This window comes from Sinohyriopsis cumingii, chromosome 4, assembly GCF_028554795.1.
Source record: "Sinohyriopsis cumingii isolate HCF-2022 chromosome 4, ASM2855479v2, whole genome shotgun sequence".
Taxonomy (NCBI): Eukaryota; Metazoa; Mollusca; class Bivalvia; order Unionida; family Unionidae; genus Sinohyriopsis; species Sinohyriopsis cumingii.
Genome location: NC_142964.1, coordinates 84,230,299 through 84,252,445, shown reverse-complemented (window position 1 = coordinate 84,252,445; position 22,147 = coordinate 84,230,299). Strand labels below are relative to the sequence as shown.

The 22,147-nt window shown below is 34.9% G+C and overlaps 2 protein-coding genes across 4 annotated transcripts in view; one reads left to right on the top strand and one right to left on the bottom strand.

Annotated features, from left to right (window-relative positions):
* Nucleotides 1-3,714, bottom strand: part of LOC149801575 (lysosomal acid glucosylceramidase-like) — a 76,134-nt gene extending 72,420 nt beyond the window's left edge. Inside the window, exon 1 of one of the 2 annotated variants that reach the window (XM_089955804.1) lies at nt 3,693-3,714. In XM_089955804.1, the coding sequence (XP_089811930.1) occupies nt 3,693-3,699 (7 nt within the window). In that variant the 5' untranslated portion in view covers nt 3,700-3,714. Of the gene's footprint in view, nt 1-3,324; nt 3,484-3,692 lie in introns of those variants that run through there. The other variant, XM_089955802.1, reaches the window with a different exon arrangement.
* Nucleotides 3,715-6,433: 2,719 nt separating this feature from the next.
* Nucleotides 6,434-20,325, top strand: LOC149801574 (uncharacterized). 2 transcript variants are annotated; one of them, XM_089954329.1, is made up of 3 exons: nt 6,434-6,689; nt 14,994-15,135; nt 20,083-20,325. In XM_089954329.1, exons 1-3 carry the CDS (start codon nt 6,538-6,540, stop codon nt 20,287-20,289), a joined length of 501 nt encoding a protein of 166 aa, XP_089810455.1. In that variant the 5' UTR covers nt 6,434-6,537; the 3' UTR covers nt 20,290-20,325. The 2 variants fall into 2 exon arrangements, with proteins under 2 accessions (XP_089810455.1, XP_089810454.1); XM_089954328.1 differs by lacking the exon at nt 20,083-20,325 and adding an exon at nt 19,545-19,851 and having other exon boundaries at nt 6,439-6,689.
* Nucleotides 20,326-22,147: the final 1,822 nt, after the last annotated feature.

Sequence of the window (22,147 nt, the reverse complement as noted above, 5' to 3'; positions counted from 1 at the left end):
TAGAGGTAATGTTGGTTTAGTATTTATTTGAAACATGGTTCTTAAAATCTACTTGAAACCCTTTTTGTTCATATCTAGGAGCCCAGCTGAAGAGAGTGAAAATCACAGATTCTGAGTAATCTTGGAACAAGAGCAACCAGTAAAAACATAGTTCATGCATCAATAATTACAATGATTAGCCACTACATGTGAAGCTTTATATGAAAACCATGCAGCACCAGTTCACTCATTTATTTCATAAATTCATTCACACTTGCAACACACAATTAACCTGCTGACAGTAACTTATCACAATATACAATATACAGTCTTTATTATATAAAGTTTACCACTGAATAAAGATATTGCTGACTGCACTGATCAGAAAGGGCCTTCTGTGTAGACTTAGATGTATAAAGGTCTAACAAGTATGAATCTATGTGAACATAAACAAATATTTATCCCAATTTAAAAAAGCATAAAATTAATGTCACAGTGACCTTTTACGATTTTATGGCTCCAATAGTAAGAGAAGCATACAGTTATCAATTTTACCTGGAATATAAACAGCAAATGATTAACGAACTTTTAATACAAAATGTAATAAAGTCACTGAAGCAAAAAATATAGGTCACAAAACCTCTTTTTTGCAGAAAAGATTTACAACTTATCAATATACATCCACACACCAAGTTTCATGACTCAAGTAGAAAAATATGCATATAACATGAAAAAACTTGCATGGTCTTAAGCTAAATGCAAATAATTAATGAAAGCCAGTAAAAAATAGGTTATGGTAGTATCAGAGATGTACATGTATATCAATTTCATGATTTTAGCGTGAGCAGAGTGTGAGAAATGAACATCAAACACAAAATTTTTTAAAATAGGCCATAATGACCAAGTACATGAATGAGAACAGCACATATCAAGATGAATCTCCAAATTGTATGATCCTAAATATGATAGTATGTACATAGCATGCCAAAACCCTATGCAGTCACAAGCGAAATGCTAAAATGAAGCTCAGCCACTAAAAAGTGAAAGATGGGTCACTGTGAGCTATTTTTGGTATGTGTGTAGTACTAAAAGAAATGTATACAATCATCTAGTTTAATGATTAAAGCATGAACAGTAAAGCATCAAACCTACTATGAAGATGAGAGTATAGTACTCATCAAGATGCATCCTATCACAAAGGTGTACGATTAACAGGTAAAACAGTATTACACAATGCAGAGAAAGTCAATGAGGTCATGAGCTAAATGTCACAACTTAACATAAGCCAGTGATCTTAGTAGTATAGTGGGTTGATTTCACTGCATGGAGTATATTTGTGACATTCTGATTCAGGCATAAATAGTGCTTGAGACCAAACCCAAGTCAATGATGCATCAAATTTCGGTCACAGTAATCTACCTTTGTGACAAAGGTGTTGTAGTCATCAAGATATATTCTGTCATCAAGTTTAATTAATCTTGTTATATCAGTATGTATGCAAAGTGCTAAAAACTTATTTGACTATCAGCTAATTGCAAAAACTTGACACAATTAAGTCAAATGTGAAATGGAAGTCACAGTGACATTCTTTGGTGGTAAGGGTGTGATATTAAGCAGATACATATACATTCAGTGAAATACAAAATGTCACAGTGATAAAGTACTCATTAAGATGAGTCCCTTCACCAAGTTTCATTATTCCAAGTATAACAGTATTTATACAATATTCAAAACTTTAAGCTCAATGCAAATACAAGAATGTACATTCAATGTACATGTCTACACCAAGCCCTCTCAGCCACCTGCTAGGGGAAATACAACAGCTTAATGGGTTCTAACTGGGTCAATGATACACACTTTTCCCAAGTGGCAACATCCGGTGCTAAGTAATAACAACATATTCACAATGGTTCTGACACGGAATGGCCAGTAATCAGAATACTCATACCACATCCTAGGAACATTTATGTAATAAAACCATCCATTAATTAATACTGGCAAGTGAAAAACCTGCATTGAAACAAGAATTTTGCTCTGCTATAACAAGATATTCAGTAAGCTGGTCTTTCTATTGACCAATTTGAAGATATAGTAATAATAACAATAATAATAATAATATTAACAGTTGACTAGAAAGCTATATCTTGGACAATATATATGTCCTCTGTATACATAACAAAATCCAAATGGGGGAGGGGGGTCCTCCTAAATACTGCTAAGCCTAACAAAACCTGATAATGTCACACAAAACCTAACAGTTATGGCTTTGTGCCTTTGATATACTTTGTTGAATGAGTTGTTGACAAAGAAACTGATAAATCATTAGGGCATACGTTCAAAAACTAGTAGTGACATTAAACCCAAGTGATAGCCGCCACCTTCCTAAATTCACTATTCTGGTCAGACTAAGGGATTTCAATGAAGGTGAACGTGTAAAAAAATAGCCAACTAGAGTTCTTTGGTGTGTACAAAAACAACAACATAGAGATATACTTGTTGGAAACAACAACATGGAGATCTACTTGTTGGACTACATCCTGATCTTACAGTGTCTGACTCAGATGCAGGAGGTCGCGTGTTTGAACCCCAGTTGTCATACCAAAGACTTATAAAAATGGTACTAACAGCTGCTTCACTAAGCGCTCAGCATTAAGAGGTTAGTGTTAGGACTGGTTGGCCTGGTGTCAAGATAATGTGGGTGGGACATCATGCTACAAGTCTGTTGCATGATGCCTCAATGTTAGACATAACTAAAAACAGCCACACTGCAGACATCGTAGTGATATAACTGAAAAACTGTTAAAGCTACATAAAAGATCCAAATCGCACACTCACCAAATGTAATCAAAGTCAATGAGTTATGAAATATGGGTCAGAGTGGCCCACTTAAAGATAAAGGTGTTGTACTTCATGACATATCCTCTGACCAAGTACACTACCAAGTCCTACAGGTAAGACCTTGACGCTGATATTTATGTTTTGGGCGTCGGGTACTTAAACAAAACCAACAGTGCTATGTCTTGCATTGTAGGACTAGTACAGTACCATGATTCAAGATAGAACAATATCTTACAATAGATAAAAACCCAAATGTATTTATGAGCTAAATGCGAACACATCACATAAACCAGTAAAATGTAAAAATGTAGGTCACTATAAACTGTCACACTGCAGATATCGCAGCGACATGATTGAAATTTTTTAAAGCTACGTTAAAAATCCAAATCGCATACACAAATCACACGTCCTGATCTACCAACTCCACCACCATCAGTTCGTCCGTTAATGTTCGTTTTAAACAAAACTCCTAACATATTAGCAAGTATATAAAACCAGAGGTTTCACCTTCTTCATAAATCAGGTTTAGGATGTAAACTGCCCACAATAAACGTTTGTTTAAAAGCAACAAGTTCATTGTTGAATGTGGTCAGACACGAAATCACGTGCTTGTGTTTACATCCGTATTTAGGACATCACCAGTTCAGGTGCTTTTCGAAACAATTCTTAGTCTGGTTCCCTGATTTGTATGCTACTTGCCTTGCACGCAGGAAACATATGTAGCAGGGAACCAGACTACATACAGACGTGACCGCTGAGTTTTTCGGTGTAGAGATAATAGCTTGTAAATCGCCAGATGAGATAGCAGAGACGATGGTGCAGAGTGCACTGTTAGACGCTACTTGTCTTTAAGAACTGACAGATTGGGAACTGACAACACATTACAACTTCAAGGTCACTCGGAACATCCTCTGCCTTTAAAATCGCAAATTAGCAAGAACAACAACAGATCCTCGATTGTAAGGTGGCGCTTTACAGTTACGTACATTTTTAATCTTTAAAGAAAAAAGAATGCCCCAGGTTTTATCACTAGTTATGCTGGCTGTTTAAAAATGACCTTGCATATCTTGGGTATTTACTTTAAATTCACGTTATTTTTGGTACATGTTTGATGGGTGTTTACTAAGATTTGGGTTATAGAGTATATGTGTAAAGATTGGCCTTACTTCAGATATGCATCTGTTAAAAGCTAGTAGCTCTTCTTGGTCATTTTCACTTCCTGGACTTCCCCAGGTCATTTGTTAAAAAAAAAAAAGAGCCAATAACTTTTTCATGTTCAGTTTCCACAAATACAACATATAAAGATATTTCAGCCACAGTACAAGAAAGTAGCCTGGAGGTTTGACAATATCTCCCCTGTGCATGTTGCAGATGCAAACCACTTCAGCATACACACCAGCCCCTCTGTCAGAAATACGTAATATTGGTAGAGCGCCACCTAATTAATGGCTGTTTTGAACCGACCTCAAACCAATGATTATATGACACAATAACTTCATAACGTCACAATTAAATATCGTTACTAACAGCAGCATAAGCAGCAGTTGCAGGCAATTGAAACCGAATGATATCTTCAATTATTATTGCATAAGTAACGTTAAAATCGAAATGTGCAGGTATTTCACCGATTGTTAAAACGTCTTCGTTCATTCATATTATAAGACTGTTCTTCACACATAGAGCGTCCGCCTCGGGAGGTTGTGGGTTCGAACCCCGACTAAGTCATACCGTAAGAATGATAATAACAGCTGTCTCGCTTGGCGCTCAGCATTAAAAGGTTAGTGTTTGGACTGGTCGGCCTGGTGTCAGGATAATGTGACTGGGTGGGACACCATGCTACATGTCTGCGGCATGATGCCCCGTGCTAGACATCACTATAAACTGCCACATTGCAAACATCGTAGCGATGACTGCAAAATTGTTAACGCCATGTTAACAATTGTTTAAAAATACACACACACAAACATCTGAAAGGCTGTACACATCTGACAGGATGTTCGTTCGTCAAAAACATACCAATTTGAAAGTATTATTAAGATATTTCTTATCCTTCGAGGTCAGTCCTACAAAAAATTCAGTTCGAGGCATATTGTTTGTATTACAAAAGGCGAGGACGTTCCATTCGAACGTCGATGCTCTCAGTCGACCATCGCTCATTCGTATCCGTCAAGAAATCCTTGTTGGAATACAGGTCTTTTTGATGCGTTTTGTGTATTACCCCCGGTGGAGTGTAATTCCTTCACACGGTTGATTGATATTTATGTCAGGAATAGTACCTTCCAGATGGTAATAAAGATACTTTGTCCTTCGTCAACCATTTTAAACGGTATTAAAGCATCCCAGGAATAAATTACGCTTGGCAAACTGTCATTTGGTGTTATTACCAAGCAAAGACGTTTATTTACAATTGGAACTTTTATTTTCAACAATTTGCAACCTTGCTTCAATTTTTCCAAACCAATAAACCACTTCAGATTGATGACAGATTGTGTCATTTCTATGATTGATTCAAAAATGGCTTCTTCATACAGCGATTCAACATATGCTGTTTTCAATCGAACTTTGTTTCCATGAATTCTACTTGTTTTTGTCGTTTTAGATTGACCTTGCGAAGTTTAATAGACTTTTTAATTATGCAGCCAGTTTGGCAAACAAAAATTTATATATTTATTCACATTAAATACATAATGTATACCTTCTTTATACCTTAGTCTTTTAGCAACATTAACATCAAATAGATGATACTTATCCCGATGCTATCACCAATGACTCTAATCGTGAAAGCTTCATCTTTTGCAACACATAGCACGATATCCTATTCATGTGTAAAACCAACACAACAAGAGTCTTATTCTCTCAATGTTATGTTGTAAATCAACTAGCTTTGACTATACTCTAAAACAATCCAAAATTGTAAATAGATGATCGTTATCTGTTGACATTTATATTATTGCTTTTTAAACTAAATTCATTAAACGTTGCTATTGCCTCTCTAAAATAATAGGTTGAATCACAGTATTGTTTTATGGCATTATCTGTTTAATTTTCCTCCAATTGTTAGCGGAGTGTTACAAGCGTTATCCTATTGGCCAATGCCAGCTGCCACTTGTACTGAAAGGTGCACACAGTGCAGACGGAAAGAGATCAACAAATCAGTAACTTTACCGTATCAGTCTAGTATATGCTCCATTTGTGCAGGTACATTTTCTACTTACTGACTTTTGATGATTGAATCATTCATATATATATATATATATATATATATATATATATATATATATATATATATATATATATATATATATATAAGAAATAAGCCACGGAATATGCAAAAGCCCTGAAAAAAAATCTGCCTTCAAAGAGTCGGTTTTCATTTGAGAACGCTCCGACCGACTGAGCCCCGGGCATGCGTTCTTTTGACACGTCTATTGTGAGAAGGGAGCGGGATTTTTGGGTGGGGTGGGGTGGGGTACCTTATTTTTGTTTTAATCTTCTCTTTATAGCAAATATTTTCCATCATTGTTTCATACATACAATGAACTTGAACTTAAATTAAACCCATATTGGCCGTAAATGTTGCGATTTTAACAAGATAAGGAAACGTTCCGATTTCAAACCACACGAGGATTAGTAAATGGCCGTACGTTAAGGCCAGAATGAGATAAGAAAGCGACCCTAGCTCAAGGCCATTTACTTAGGTCTGTATCTGACTTTCGCATAATGGTGTGTCGCTCGAACATGTACCTGATTTTTGGTGGTTTGATGTTCGTCTGCTTCTTGGGAACAGATGCAAACGGATTACATGGTGGCGTTGTCCCCAAGGTGGCAACGATGCGCTTTCTCGTGAGTGTCAATGATACGTGGGATCCCGAGTAAGTATTGCGTATAAATTAAAAAAAAACAACACAAGAACAACAACAAAAACAACTGACAAACCAACAGGAGAAAAATTTTAAAATCTAAACTACGTAAATTTCATTCATTAAAGTTAGTTGCACTTAAATTTCCTCCAGGAGACATTCAGATTCGTTCCAGAATGGTCGAGACACAAGTTCCGTTGGTGAAATCCTAACAAAGTTTCATTTAGAGTTCCCACCACCAATGCTATCATTTTCGTCTTTGTCGTCATCATAATCAATTTAATCACATCCTCCCTCTTCCTCTCCTCCTCACGATTATCGTCATCATGTTGGCTATATTTTAATGAATCATGTTTGGTAGAGATACGATTTATATCACAACCTCTTGTGGCGATTATTTAATGGTTGTCTTATTGTACTTTTGTGTGTGATGTTATACAGAGGCATACAAATTCAAAAAAGTACTTTAATTTTTTTATTCCTATTTATTGGTAAAACTATGTTCTATAGTGTACATTCCTGCGGGAAGCATTTAATGTTCCTGAATACATGAATGAAAAAACTGAAATCAGTATGTAATTGAAAGCAGCCTTTTAAACTGAAATAGTACGATTGTTCAGCAGAGCATTTTATGAACGATTGTTATTTTATTGTATAGAACATGACATGTATTCATATATTATTGTATAAATGTGAGGCTAGTCTCTCAAGTCTCTTTGAAATGATCACGTGAATTCGCAGAATGTGATATTGATATTTATCAGTACGTAATACATGAGAGTGAAATTTAAAAACAGTTTGAAATTTGTGGGGTGCAACACAAATAATTATATACAATGAATTGCTCATTAATTAATCTTGCTGTTCTATCGTGTGCTCTTATGTTATCTGCAAATGAAACAGCTTTAATATGTGCAAACAACCACGAGGATATTGCTTGACCACGTTCCCTTATTCTGCATAAAAACAACCCCACCCCACCCCCGAAAACCTTGTTCTTAGCCCTTACTACTGGACTGCTTTCCTTACTACTGGATTTTCAAAAAAATATCACCCTGAAATCGTATATTTTGTACTACTGAATCGTTATTATAAAAATGTGATACTTCGTACTGTTGAATCATTACCCCCCCCCCAAAAAAATGTAATATTTCGTACAACTGAATCATTACTATAAAAATGTGATATTTCGCACTATTGAATCATTACTATAAAATTGTTATATTTCGTACTGTTGAATCATTACTAAAAAAAATGTGATATTTCGTACTGTTGAATCATTACTAAAAAAAAGTTGATATTTCACACTATTGAATTATTACTATAAAAATGTGATATTTCGTACTATTGAATCTTTACTAAAAAAGTGTGATATTTCGTACTGTTGAATCATTACTAAAAAATGTGATATTTCGTACTGTTGAATCATTACTAAAAAAAAGTGATATTTCGTACTGTTGAATCGTTACTATAGAAGTGAGATATTTCGTACTATTGAATCATTGCTTTAAAAGGGTGATATTTCGTACTATTGAATCATTACTATAAAAGTGTGATATTTCAAACAGTATTAATACCTTCAATGAACCTAACACCATGCTGAAATGGTGGTATTTCAAGATCACAATACATTCTTCGAGCAATGTAAACGATGCAGCTGAACTACCTAATGATCAATTCTGCAGTTTTCAGAGAGGTGACAGAGATATTAAATGAGTTTAACATCAAGCAACAATCGCGGTATCAAGAGACAACGTGGCCTTATCTACATCTATGAAAGGAACTAAAGTGTATTCAAATTTAGTTGTGATGCAAAACATCATTACCAACAAAAACTTGCCTTGCCTATTTCAAACAAGAAAATATGTAATGCTGATTTGCGTGTTTCAAACATAAAAAGATGTAATGTTTCAGTGAAGATGCTGATTTGAAGATTGCTTTCAATTATGAAAACATTGATACATAACAAAACTTCACTAAGAGGACGAGTTACATTATGTAATAGGTGCTGACAAATACACAGATTTTCATAGGAGCGCTCTACAGATATGATGAACTTTTGAGAGTGATAGCTAACCAAAGAGGATTGCTTAAAAGGTCAGCCGCAATTAGTCTAAAATACATTATATTTCGTAGTAATTAAAATAGAGAAAACTAATTTTGCCAGGCTAGACAATACCAGCTTCAAAAAGTGCAATAAATGAATGAATCATCAAATATATAAAACGTCAACAAATTATCGGCTCTTTTTTTCTACAATTTACGTCTAAACTCTAAGAAGTGAAAATGACCCTAGACAAAGTACGAAACTGTAGAGCGCCACCTTAACTATGAACATGTATGATTTTCTCAACAAAACGGTGCATAAACATTGATGTTATGCATGAAATTAAGCTAATTATGCTGATTTTGTTGTTGCATACACAGTATGCCTTGAGGCAATATTATCTGTGTAATAATCTTAAGTATCAGAAATGTGAAGTCTTGAACACAGGAGTGAAGTTAACTTAAATTTAAGCCATTTTATTAAGTGAAAGAAATATATGGTGAAATTTTTTTTTCTTCATTCATTTGTAATGAAATTTAGAACTAAATGATGGCAAAGCAAATTCGCATTCTTATATATACTAGTGTTAGAACAATGAGGAAACATTTTACACTGTGACATTTGACCTCTGTGAACCATATCTCATCCATCTCCTTTCAAACTGAAAAATTTATTAGTAATTTCTCAGGAATAATGTTGATAAGTTTCATGTTCCTGTCTTTCAGCATAACATTGGTTCCTATGTTGAGAAAACGCAATTTGCATTTTTAAAATAGCTCACTTTTCATCTAAGGGGGGGGGGGGCCGCTCCGGTGGCCTAGTGGTTAGAGCGTCCGCCTCAGATGCGGGAGGTCGCGTGTTCGATCTCCGGCCGAGTCATACCGAAGACTTATAAAAATGGTACTAACAGTTGCCTCGCTTGGCGCTCAGCATTAAGAGCTTAGTGTTAGGACTGGTCGGCTTGGTGTCAGGTTAATGTGACTGGGTAGGACATCATGCTACATGTCTGCGACATTATGTCCCAGTGCTAGACATCACTATAGACTGCCACACTGCATACATCGTAGTGATATGACTGAAAAATTGTTAAAGCTACGTTAAAAATCCAAATCACACACATCTAAGGTGGGGGAAGGCTTGTGTGGGACGTTGCGGCTAATAAATACTCTTCCATGGGAAAACATGAGGATTATTCAAAAGAACTGTTTTATTCTTGTGACTTAAATGTTTCATCTATACAAGCAAAATTAAATCATACAATAATAATCATAATACCTATGTGGTAATTTTTGGGGCGTGCTATAGATATGAACTGCTGAGAGAGTGAAAGTGTAAGTTGAAGTTTGTTTACATTTGCATATACAATGGAGAGAATGCTGGCATACTGCTATGCTACTTTCGTATATCTGGCCGACATTTCTTTGGATATTGTACTTGCGGAAACTGTACATGATCTAAGCACACAGCTAACTGAAATGACTGCTCCCATGTGCTCATAAAACATCATCCTGAATTAGTCTAAAGTATACTACCTTTAGCAGTTATAAAAATAGGGAAACGAATTTTCAAAGAGAAGACAATACCAGATTCTGAAAGTGCAGTGATTGAATTACCAAATATATAAAATGTTAAAATGTTTAAAATATAAAAATAAGTATTATCGGCTCTATTTTTTCTTTCTTCACAATTTACCTCTGATGTCCAGGAAAGTGAAAATGACCAAGCGGAGCTAGTGGATTCTTTTTATACGTGCGCATATAAAGTAAGACGAAGCTGTATACTGTGTAACCCATATTACACCCAGCAATCATACACCAAAATAAAGAGAATTAAAAGTTCTTTTTAAAATACCTAAGGTTTAGAAACTCTTTTTTTTAATAGCCAGTATAACCAGTGAGGAAACCCTGGAAAAGTATTTTTTTATCTTTAAAAATGTCACTGTATTCAAAATACTAAACTGTTGAGCGCCACATATGTTCAAAGTTACAGCACAACTCAAAGGTCAATAAACAATGATTCGTCAAATACAGAGAGAGAATTCGTGGGAAACTATGTTCGATTCAAAACAGCACATGGTGATTCAGTCAATGACGTTGTTATTTTGTAATCAACCATTGGGATGGCCAAAAATGACATACATCTGAAATAATTCGTAAATTTGATAGGATTAAACAAATGTTACATATTGTTGAAAATGAAAGTACCTGTTTTAAATAGATGTTCTGTTGGCCTGGTGATCATGGCAAAAGACATTATATCAACCGTGATGAACACTCTGGAGACTGTCATACCATTCTAAATGGCTGAAAATGAATATTGTTTAAGATACTGTTACTACGATCTGGAAAATACAGCTGCTTAGATAAATGTCAATCATCTGTGGAAATAAATGAAACGGGGTAAAATGAGAATAAAATATGTTCAATTGAAAGAATGGTTATCTAAACAATCTACTAAAATATTGCATGAGTAACCTTGAAAATATCCCTTACAGAAGAATTTATGTTACTTTCACAGATGTCCATTGGCAAGTAGGGATTGCTGACATGCAAATGTATCAAGCATACAACGACAGATACAACATCTTGACAGTACTTGTTTTTATGTTGTTATGGGATTTAACGCTATTTTTCAGCACAAGATAGGCTTTACATGGCGGCCAGTATAAATGGTGAAGGAAGAACCCGGAAAGAACCACCGACCCACGAGAAGCTACTGGCAAACTTTCTTACATACCCACATTGGCCGAGCCCGAGACTCGAGCCCATGCAGACAGAGGTGAGATGGCAGTGATCCGTAACGGTGAGCGCTTTAGACCACTCGGCCACTTTGGGCGCTTTTGACAGTAGTTAATATATTTTCAAAATACGAATGGGCTAAAAAGTAAAAACAAAATAGGAGATGGTATACACGACGCTTTTACAGATATCTTCAGACAACTAAAGGATGTAAGATACAATTTATGAAGAGAGGGAGTTTTACAGGTAAACAGTCAAGAATTTATTCGTTAAGGAAAAGAATCGGATAGTTTTTAACAAAATGCCACCAGTAACGTAAGGGTTTAATGGAACAATCAAAACTAGAATGTGGAAGTATTTAATTGAAAATAAAATCGGAAAATGGGTTAAAGGTGTACTATAGCTGACTAATGGATAAAATAACAGTGATAACACATCAAAACGACATGACTCCTGTTGAAGTGGGCGAGTAAATAAAATAGGTAAAATGTATGGATCAATCTATTTGTCTGTGTGATAACTGATACATGTAGAGCTCCAATATTCAAAATCGGTGAAACAGTAGACATTCGAAATACAAAACAATTTTTCAATGGGGTAATATTCAAAATCAGGGTTGACATATTAGGCGATCCGATAGTTTAGAAACTTCAAGACTTGCAAGGAAAGACTATTAATTGCACGCTTTATGAACAATATTTATCACTGTATGACAAAGAAGATGATGTATACAAATTTTAAAAGATTTTAAAGACCGAAAGGATGAAAGAAAAAAAACAACAATATACTCGTTTTATGGAAAGAATCTGATGAATCGTCAGAGGAAATGAAAATATGAGACTAAAACAACAGCTAAGTAAGTTTAACAAAACAGTCGATAGAACAATGGTATATTAGCTCAAGAGAAGCCAATTCCAGATTTAAAAAAAATACGTTAACCAACGGATTTCATATTTTATGAAACTTAACAGTACATCGCCTTTATTTGTTCAGCAACTCAGTTTAATGTAAAAATAGTACAAGGCAAAGTTAGAGATTAACTTGTTGAGTTACAACAAGTTAATCTTTAACTTTGCCTTGTAATATTTTTCTCTTACATTTATGACATGTACTCGTTAAGTTAAAATGTTGTTCGTTTTCATATGTGCATGCCATAGGCTTTGCCTTCTACGTTTCATTGTAGATTAGTCTCACCATCCTACCAGACCAGTTGTAACAACATTTGTATGCAAACAGTAACTCGGTAAAGCGTCCTGACAATTTTGTGTTGGGTAATTATGCTGAATTGATCTGACCAAATATCAATGTTTATGATGTTACGAATACTGTAGTTTTGTGTTTCATGATCTCACTGCATCTGAGTTAATTTAGTCAGCTATTAATGTTGGTATTGTTAATCAAAATGTGAATAGCTCATTATGTAGAAATTCTCAATTATTACTTATTTTCGTGAAAAATTTCTTGAAAACTATGTGACCCAGTGCTGTCATTATATCTACAGCAACAACATCGTTACTAAGCAACGTCATGTAAATACAGTAAGGTATCGATTTATACTGAATATTTAAGTAAATAGGGATAGCTAGAATCTAAATTAATCGGTCATTCATTTGCTTTAATACAGAAGATGGTTTACCTTGACTTGTTTACTCTCAGTGCACGGCTCAGTCATTTGTTTAACTGATTGACAAACGCAGTGTATTTCTCTGGTTTTGGTTATTATTCTTTATATCCTGTTTTGGACCGCTCCGGTGGCCTACTGGCTAGAGCGTCCGCCTCAGATGCGGGAGGTCGTGGGTTCGGTCCCCGGTCGAGTCATACCAAAGACTTACAAAAATGGTACTAACAGCTGCCTCGCTTGGCGCTCAGCATTAAGAGCTTAGTTTTAGGACTGGACAATAAGCTGTCACAATGCAGATATCGTAGCGATATGACTGAAAAATTGTTAAAGCTACGTTAAAAATCTAAATCACACACACACACACATCCTGTTTTCAATGCATGGTTCATATGCCTGTTCAAATTTTGTGTTTATATTTCTTTAGGTTGATGGAAATATCTCTGTTTAATCATCCATCCACAAATACACATAAATGCGTAATCATCAAACTCAGCAGGGATGTACAAACTGCTCATTTTATCTCCCCCACAAAGCTTGTTTTTTTTTTTTTTAATAAACAAACAATTATACTTCGTTATTATCAAGTATTCTTCCCTTCCATCTCGATCGGGGTTTTTGAACTACATATATCACATTTATAATGTTTGAAATACCATGTTAGTATGGTAGTGTTTCAGGAATAAGGTACCTGTGAGCTCAGGCACTCACTTTTGAAAATCTGTAGTAAGAACAGTTGTCCTATTGTAAGGTGTAGGAACACGGTGATGTTTTTATTTGTAAGGAAAATATGTTCCAACAATATTCTCGTGATCACTTACACATGTTGAAAGTGTTCAGTAGTATGTACTATATAAGAGTACGATTAAAAAATGAATTATTAGGTGATACATTTATTTAGTTTGTTCTGCTCCAAAATTTGAAACTATTTAAATTTAACTGTTTTTGTTAAAACTCCGATTTATTACCTACTTCTATGGCAAGCCAAATTACTATTTATTTCAGAACATAAAAACATCATAAACTGTAGCAGATTCTATTAAAAGATGTTTTATAAATTTTATAAGATGCTAATAGCTGATAACCTTGACGAAATATATTATACGCTTTATAAGATATCTTATATCCAACTTTAATTGGGAAATTTGTATGCGCTTTATTCGATATTTTAGATATTTTAATATGTTTATTAGATATGAACAATCATAATTTAATTTGGTTATTAACATATGGTATAATCTATATGATATCTCGTAACGTTTATCAGATGTCTTGTACACTTTATATATATATATATATATATATATATATATATATATATATATATATATATATATATATATATATATATATATATATATATATATATATATATATATATATATATATATATATATATATATATATATGGATGTATGTGTGTGTGTGTGTGTGTGTGATATTATAAGAGGCTAATTATATATATGTTACACTGTTTATGTGATATGTAACTTCTCAAATAAATACCATTTTGATTTGCCAAAGATACCTTCCTTGTAAGCCCTTGACGCTCAAACACTTAGACCACTCCGGTGGTCTAGTGCTTAGAGCGTCCGCCTCGGATGCGGGAGGTCGTGGGTTCGATCCCCGGCCGAGTCATACCAAAGTCTTACAAAAACGATACTAACAGCTGCCTCGCTTGGCGCTCAGCATTAAGAGGTTAGTGTTAGGACTGGACGGCCTGTTGTCAGGATAATGTGACTGGGTGGGACATCATGCTACATGTCTGCGGCATGATGCCCCAGTGCTGGACATCACTATAAACTGTCACACTGCAGACATGGTAGCGATATGACTGAAAAATTGTTAAAGCTACGTTAAAAATCCAAATCACACACACACACTCTAACACTTCTACCCCCTTGTCTTTCCAGCGGTTGCATCGCAACAGTTGTGACCCCAACGCTGATTCCTGACAAGAAATACAATATGTCGGACTCCTTTCAAGTTGGGGACTGTGATCATGGACCCCTTACGTTTACTGTTCAGTCATCAAATAGTGGAGATAGCAAATACGTAAGTCTTTATATAGCGGAGACTTTCAGAACCTCCCTATTTCTGTATTAAATGGCCTTTTCTTTATTATACATTGAACCTGAAAAGTAGGTAAGCAGAGATAGATAGATAGATAGATATGCAATCCTGACAGATCCTAGGATAAAATTTACATGCAGGTGTTGATACCCGGTGCACGACTAATGCTTGGAAAATAATAATAATAATAATAATAATAATAATAATAATAATAATAATATAGTTTCAGACTTATTTTTTATTTTGTAATAAATATCCAAGTAGCCACGATATTGCACTTTCTTAATTATGTGATGTTATACATACATACTCATCTTCGCTAACAAAGGTTAGTCTGTGAACCTTTTCTTTTACATTCAACATCTACATCGTCAGATACTAAAACAGATAATGGTCACTTATAATAGATAACCCATTAACTCTCACTGTATATACAAAATTATGCGCACAAAAATAATACTTACCTACTTATCCACCTACTTGCCTACATACCTACTACCTACCTTACCTACATACCTACATATATACATACTTTACTAAATTCGCGAGTGACCTGTAGAAGTTGTTTTGGATTATTTGTTCAATAACATAAAAGAGCAGCAAAACATTTTACAAATATAGAAACGTAACTTATCGGATGTTTTTTTTAAATATTGCAGTGCATGTTACATAAAGCAAAATTCAATGCATGACAGTCGAAAGTAATACTGCAAGATAATATGGATGTCAAGAGGTGGTGGTGATCTCCCCATCTCTTTGTAGGTTTTTCGTTATTGTTATCCATGAGATGATCGACCACTATGTAATTCCATAGGTCATGTAAAAAATAAATAAAATATGAATTAATGGTTGAAATAACAGAGATCTGAGCACAGCTATAGAACAGAATAACACGATTCCCCGTATGTAAAATACAACAATTTAATAAATTACATAAGAAAAGTTAAACCGAACATGACATATGAATGATTCGTTGTCTGTCAGAACTAGAGTTACAAAATTATGTGAAATTTAATTAGCCGTTATGTTATAATAATAGAAAAATTGTTATCAAATGATCGAGTGATTAATTGAACTCAGATTGACGGCATGACAGCATCACCTGGTGCTTCCGGTCTTTTCCGAATCACTGCTGGCGATATGCCGGTGTTTTTATATTTCTGTCCTTCTCTCTCATTGCTAGCCTCTTCGGGTCATCAGCCTCTTGGTTGCAGACCGTGCTCTTTCCAATGTGCAATACAGGTGTGAAATTATTTTCTTTCCTTCAAACTAAAATATAGTCCCCAACCTAAATGTCAGGGTTTTTTTCTTCTCCTGTGATCAACACTATTTCCACTCGTTCTGCGTCATATATCTTGCATCGAAATTTAACAGAACTAGATATGGTCGTGTCGCACCTAATACACACTCACAACCCTATTACCGCGAATATATGTTTCAAGCTGCTCTCGCATTCTTACTGAGACCATGACATAATTAGACCTATCTATATAAACCACCACAACCCGTTATGGCTTTAAATTACCTGCAGAGCTATGCCAATAGGTACACGTTACCCGAATCTCGGTTGAAGAGAATTCACAACTTAATTACACACGAATTAATGGCCTTCGCTCGCTGTCCTAACTACATTACTTTGCTAATTAGCTATTCATTGACATACGTTATCAGACATAGCAAAATAAATCCTCTGCATAAATATTGCAAATAATTAGAGACAGATAATGTACTCCTCATAATTACTGTCAGGAGCAATGCATGCAATCGTACACTACATGATTTCTATTACATACAAACAACTGAATTCGAACTCATTCATATAAAGAAATAGTGTATGACTTTCTTACAATACATGAATCATATAACATGGACGATTGTTTTTTTTAACTCAAAGAATAAATGAAGCATGAATTTGAAATGAATAAATTCAACAATAATTACACGTACATCAGTGAACACACTGTATGTGATTGAGATTAACCATGCGCTTTATTTGAGATTTGCACCTCCTTATGAAGTCAAATCTCTCTCCTTTTCGTGTCTCTCACTTTCCGACAGGCGCCCCTGAGGAAAATCTACTAAGCTAAATTCTGGCTCACCTCAGAAATTTAGAATGATTAATACCGCGAGGAAGATTATTCTAAAACGCTGAATTCCATCTGGGACCACACACCCCTCTTTCAGCTTATCCAGTCATGATTACTACTTTCATCGCCAAATTTTCTATCACTCCCATATAAGTCAGAATCATCCTCTCTAGTGCGCCTTTATTAATAAATATTCTGGAAAATATAATTTTATTGCACCTTTTTCAAATGGACCACTACTTCCTAACACATTTCCATAGTTCGTCTCAAACTCTTGTCATTTTACCACTATCGACCTGGCATTAACACTGCACTCTATCTCTAACCGTTAGTCGAGCGAGTCCCAACTAAATTCAAATTCATGCCCCAAGCAGAACAGATTCCATTCCTCACAGTCAACAGTTTATGGATAGTCTAACCTATACGTCAAACTTAATGGTTATGTGTCACGCCGACATTATGCACTATGAAATTATTCAACAGAAATCATTCTACAGAATTTTGCAGCATTACAAACGAATTTATGTACTCATACTTGTTAATTTCAAGGTTAGCTGAATTACCGGGTGATGCTTATTCCATTTACGTGGCACGTGATTTCTTATATTTATAGCTGATGTTGTTACATTTGTAGAAGTTTATTACTTTGACAATTGAAAATTGTATTATATTTACCGGAATTTATAACATTTATGGACTGATGTAGTTGATTACATTTACAGTTTATGTTGTCTCATTTACAAGAGCTTATTGCAGTAACAGTTTTACAGTCGTCGATTTGCTTTGTTCTCTCGGCTAGCGAACATTATAGATGTAAAATTGCCCCAAAGTACGTATACTTCATTTGCATCTTTTGTGCCCTCACAAAAGGTGTTTCTGACGTTTTGCTGGTCTGCGATCCTCAACACTTCCCCATCAAAAATGCAATATTTTATGGAATTGAACACACCTCGCTCCCAGTAAACCTTTCAAGCCCAATCACAAATTATTCCAATCATGTTTCACAAGGAACTCTTGGGAAGGTTACTACATGACCTCCTACTCCTTCCACGTTTTTGATTGGACGTCTGTAGTAGTGTAGAAGTTGAGCCTTGGAAAACTTTGAAAACAGTTATATTGTTCAAATCTCATGTAGAGATGCGATAACATTGATGGACCACTCGTGTCTTTTAGAATTAAAATACATTCTCGTCCCTGGACCATTTGGAAACAGAAAAAGAAAAGAAAACACCACCACAACAACAGCGACATTAAAAACTCTAGGCAACTTAGCCATATTATAATTGACCAGCACGGGTTTAAACAAGCAGTAGTTTTGTGTCCTTTCACTATCATTTTTCCCATTAATAATAGACTATATTTCATATTGGACTGCATGAATGTATGCGCCTGACTCAGTTGTATTGATGTTTTTACTGATGCGTCATTTATTGATTTTCCGTTGGGGTTAATGTGATCTAAAACACGTCATAACCTTCAAGATGTTTATTCATTTTCTTTTGGGCCACATACCTTAGTCTATTTGATTTTGCCACTGAATACCCAAGTAAAACGTCTCTACGTATGCTGTCAGGGACTAAAAGATATTACTTAATAAAAAACAAAAAACAAAATCACCATTATATTTTGGTGGTATAAAAACGAGTGATCGAGAAAAGTTGTTATATCGCTATACATATGATATAAATAAATATAAAAATATAAATTTTACAAATTGCAAGTATTTCAGCACTCTCTACTTCTAATATCCTTTCCGTGAATCAAACTTGCAATATGTAGCCCGATTATGTGTCGAATTTATTTCTGCTGTCGACAGATATTTATCTTCAACAAAGGTAATTGTTGTAAAATCCATCTGAACGTTTCTCGTCAGACGTTTAGATCTAGACCATCTTTGCTCTATCGTCATACAGCAAATTCATTCCAATTTTATAAGCCAGTTTGATAATCAACTGTCATTTATTCCATCGCTGCATGACCCTACTGGATAATTTAAGATACGCGATAGCTCTTATCATCCCGTTTTTGACATGATAATTTCCACTAATCAAATCGCCTAATTTCCCAAGATGTAGTATCTCATTCACCATGCTCTAAAAATCATCTAACCAATTTAAAGTTTAAGGATTTTTTGTGGATTTTTTGGCGACTTCAATTTATTTCAATATTAAGCCATGAAATCTCGCCTCCCCCAGTCTTGAACTATAATATATGTGCACAGTAGAAGCCACACTAACCAGCCATCATTATATGTTGGACAAAATATTATCACAAGGACACAATACATTTTTCTTTTCCCTATAGAACGTATTTCTGACGTTTTATTCATCCGTGATCCTCGATGCTTCCCCGCCGACATGTAATATTCCATGGAACGGAACATACCTGGTTCCCACTGAGCCATGGAAACCTGACCAGGACCTTTTGCCATCATGCTTCACTGCAGATTCCAGAGAAGGCTACCATATGACCTACTACTGGTTTCATATTTTTGACTGGACATTTCACTGAAGTAGACTTACAACTTAGAGCATTTGTCGAATTCGTCCTGATTGTCTCTGCTGTCGTATTATTTTTATTTTCTTTGTAAATAAATTAATGTTTTCATGTACACAGATCTTGTTCTCTTCCAACGTTTTTATTCAGACAACTATTCTAGATTTGGGCTAACTTCTTTTTTCTTCTTTTCTTTAATAAAAAAAGCATTGGTAAGTGGGATATATCCTCTTGACATTGTTCCATCTATGAAATGTTGACTGTCTAATATTCCACTCACTTGGTATCTCAACATGGCAGAAAAAGTACATCAAAAGCTGATAAAAGGTTTTTCGTTTCCCTACAGAATGTAAATTTGACATTTTACTCGTCCGTGATCCTTGACGCTCCCTCACCAACATGTAACTTACCTTGGAATGGAACTTACCTTGTTCCCAAGGAGGCTTGGATACCCGACCAGGACCTTTTGCCAGCATGCTTCACTGCCATGTCGAGAGAAGGCTACCACATGACTTACTACTGGTTCCACATTTTTGACTGGACCTTTCACTGAATCAGACTAATTTATCGTTTAAACAGATATTTACTAAAGCTATTATGAATTGACTTGGCACACATTTTAAATTTGCTTTTATTAGCAGTTTTGTTTAAATGTTTCCAATTAAATACTTCTTGTATGGTTTCTAACTCTTTTGATTTGAGACAACTTTAATATATCCGACTGAAGACCCCCTCTCTCTCTCTCTCATATATATATATATATATATATATATATATATATATATATATATATATATATATATATATATGACCCTCTCTCTCTCTCTCCCTCCCTCTCTCTCTCTCTCTCTCTCTCTCTCTCTCTCTCTCTCTATATATATATATATATATATATATATGACCCTCTCTCTCTCTCTCTCTCTCTCTCTCTCTCTCTCTCTCTCTCTCTCTCTATATATATATATATATATATATATATATATATATATATATATATATATATATATATATATATATATATGGGGACGTCCATTAATTATGTCAACAATTTTTATATAGAATTATAGAAATTAAAAGGTCTACCAATAAATTTTAAAACATTTTTTTAAAACTTGTTTAACAGATTTAAAATTGACTATAACACTTTGAATTCATGAAAAAATCGAGAGTTTATATTCTAGCTTCTATCATCTTCCCATGGGGAAGCCAAATGTTCCTCAATTGTTATAATGGGCATAGTGGCTGATTCATTGATTTCTTGTGGAACCGATACACCCGACAAGTCAACATCATCTTCATTTAACCATTCTGCGCTTAACATCTCTCTATGAGCAATAATTGCCATCAGCTCTCTCTGTCTTTTGGCAGCCACTCGTACTGGCCGAATTCTTTGCGGTTGAGGAGCATGTGGTAATTGCCTAGGCCCAAGATCGCGTTGTCGGTGCTGTTGAACATGCTTCTTCAACATGACTAGTGAAGCAACATAGAGGTGACAGATTTTGCAGATCCGTTCAAGCAACGACAACTGAATGGAAGGACAATATAGATCATATGGAAGAATTCTGAATGCCTTTGCCGATCGAGGTAGCATGTTATCAACTTTCAAAGACTGATTGAAGAAAAGAGATGGAAATCTGTGGGATACTGACGGGCGAGCGAGTGTGTGCCATACCAACGCACCGACTAATTTACTATTTTTTTGATTTATTAAATTTATTGTAAAAAAATAACATTGTTGACGTCAGTTTATCTTGAACTCCCCCTCCCCCATGTCAACAATTGTCAAACTTCTACAAAACCCCTCCCCCTATTTTGTTGACATAATTAATGGACGACCCCTATATATATATATATATATATATATATATATATATATATATATATATATATATATATATATATATATATATATGTGTGTGTGTGTGTGTGTGTGTGTGTGATGTATTCGGTTTTAAAAGGTGAAGATTAATTGTCTGTTTAAGCCTTATTTTAGCTAAGACATTAATATTTGTGCGCTGAAAGCACGTTTCTACAATTGGTAGTCAACATTAGTGTCTCTATTTTTTCTGGATCATAGACCCACCCCACCCACAATCTAACATCAAGCTCATGTGACTTCTACTAAGTTTTATCATAATTGGTTCAACTGTAAATCATAAGTAGTTTTGCAGATGCTACTTAAGTTACCTTATAAGCAAATTATTAGTACACTAGGGTATCCAAATATTTAAATGCAATGCATCCTGTGTGAAAATCTGGAGACGCACACAGTTATGACATCTGCTTTGTCCAGTAAAGCAAATGTTTATTTGTCGCTTGAAAAAGGCTACACTTGTCAAATTGATTGACCAACTTTGTAACACACAGTATGCCGTTAGCATGTTTATGGCCAGCATGCCATAATAAAGACC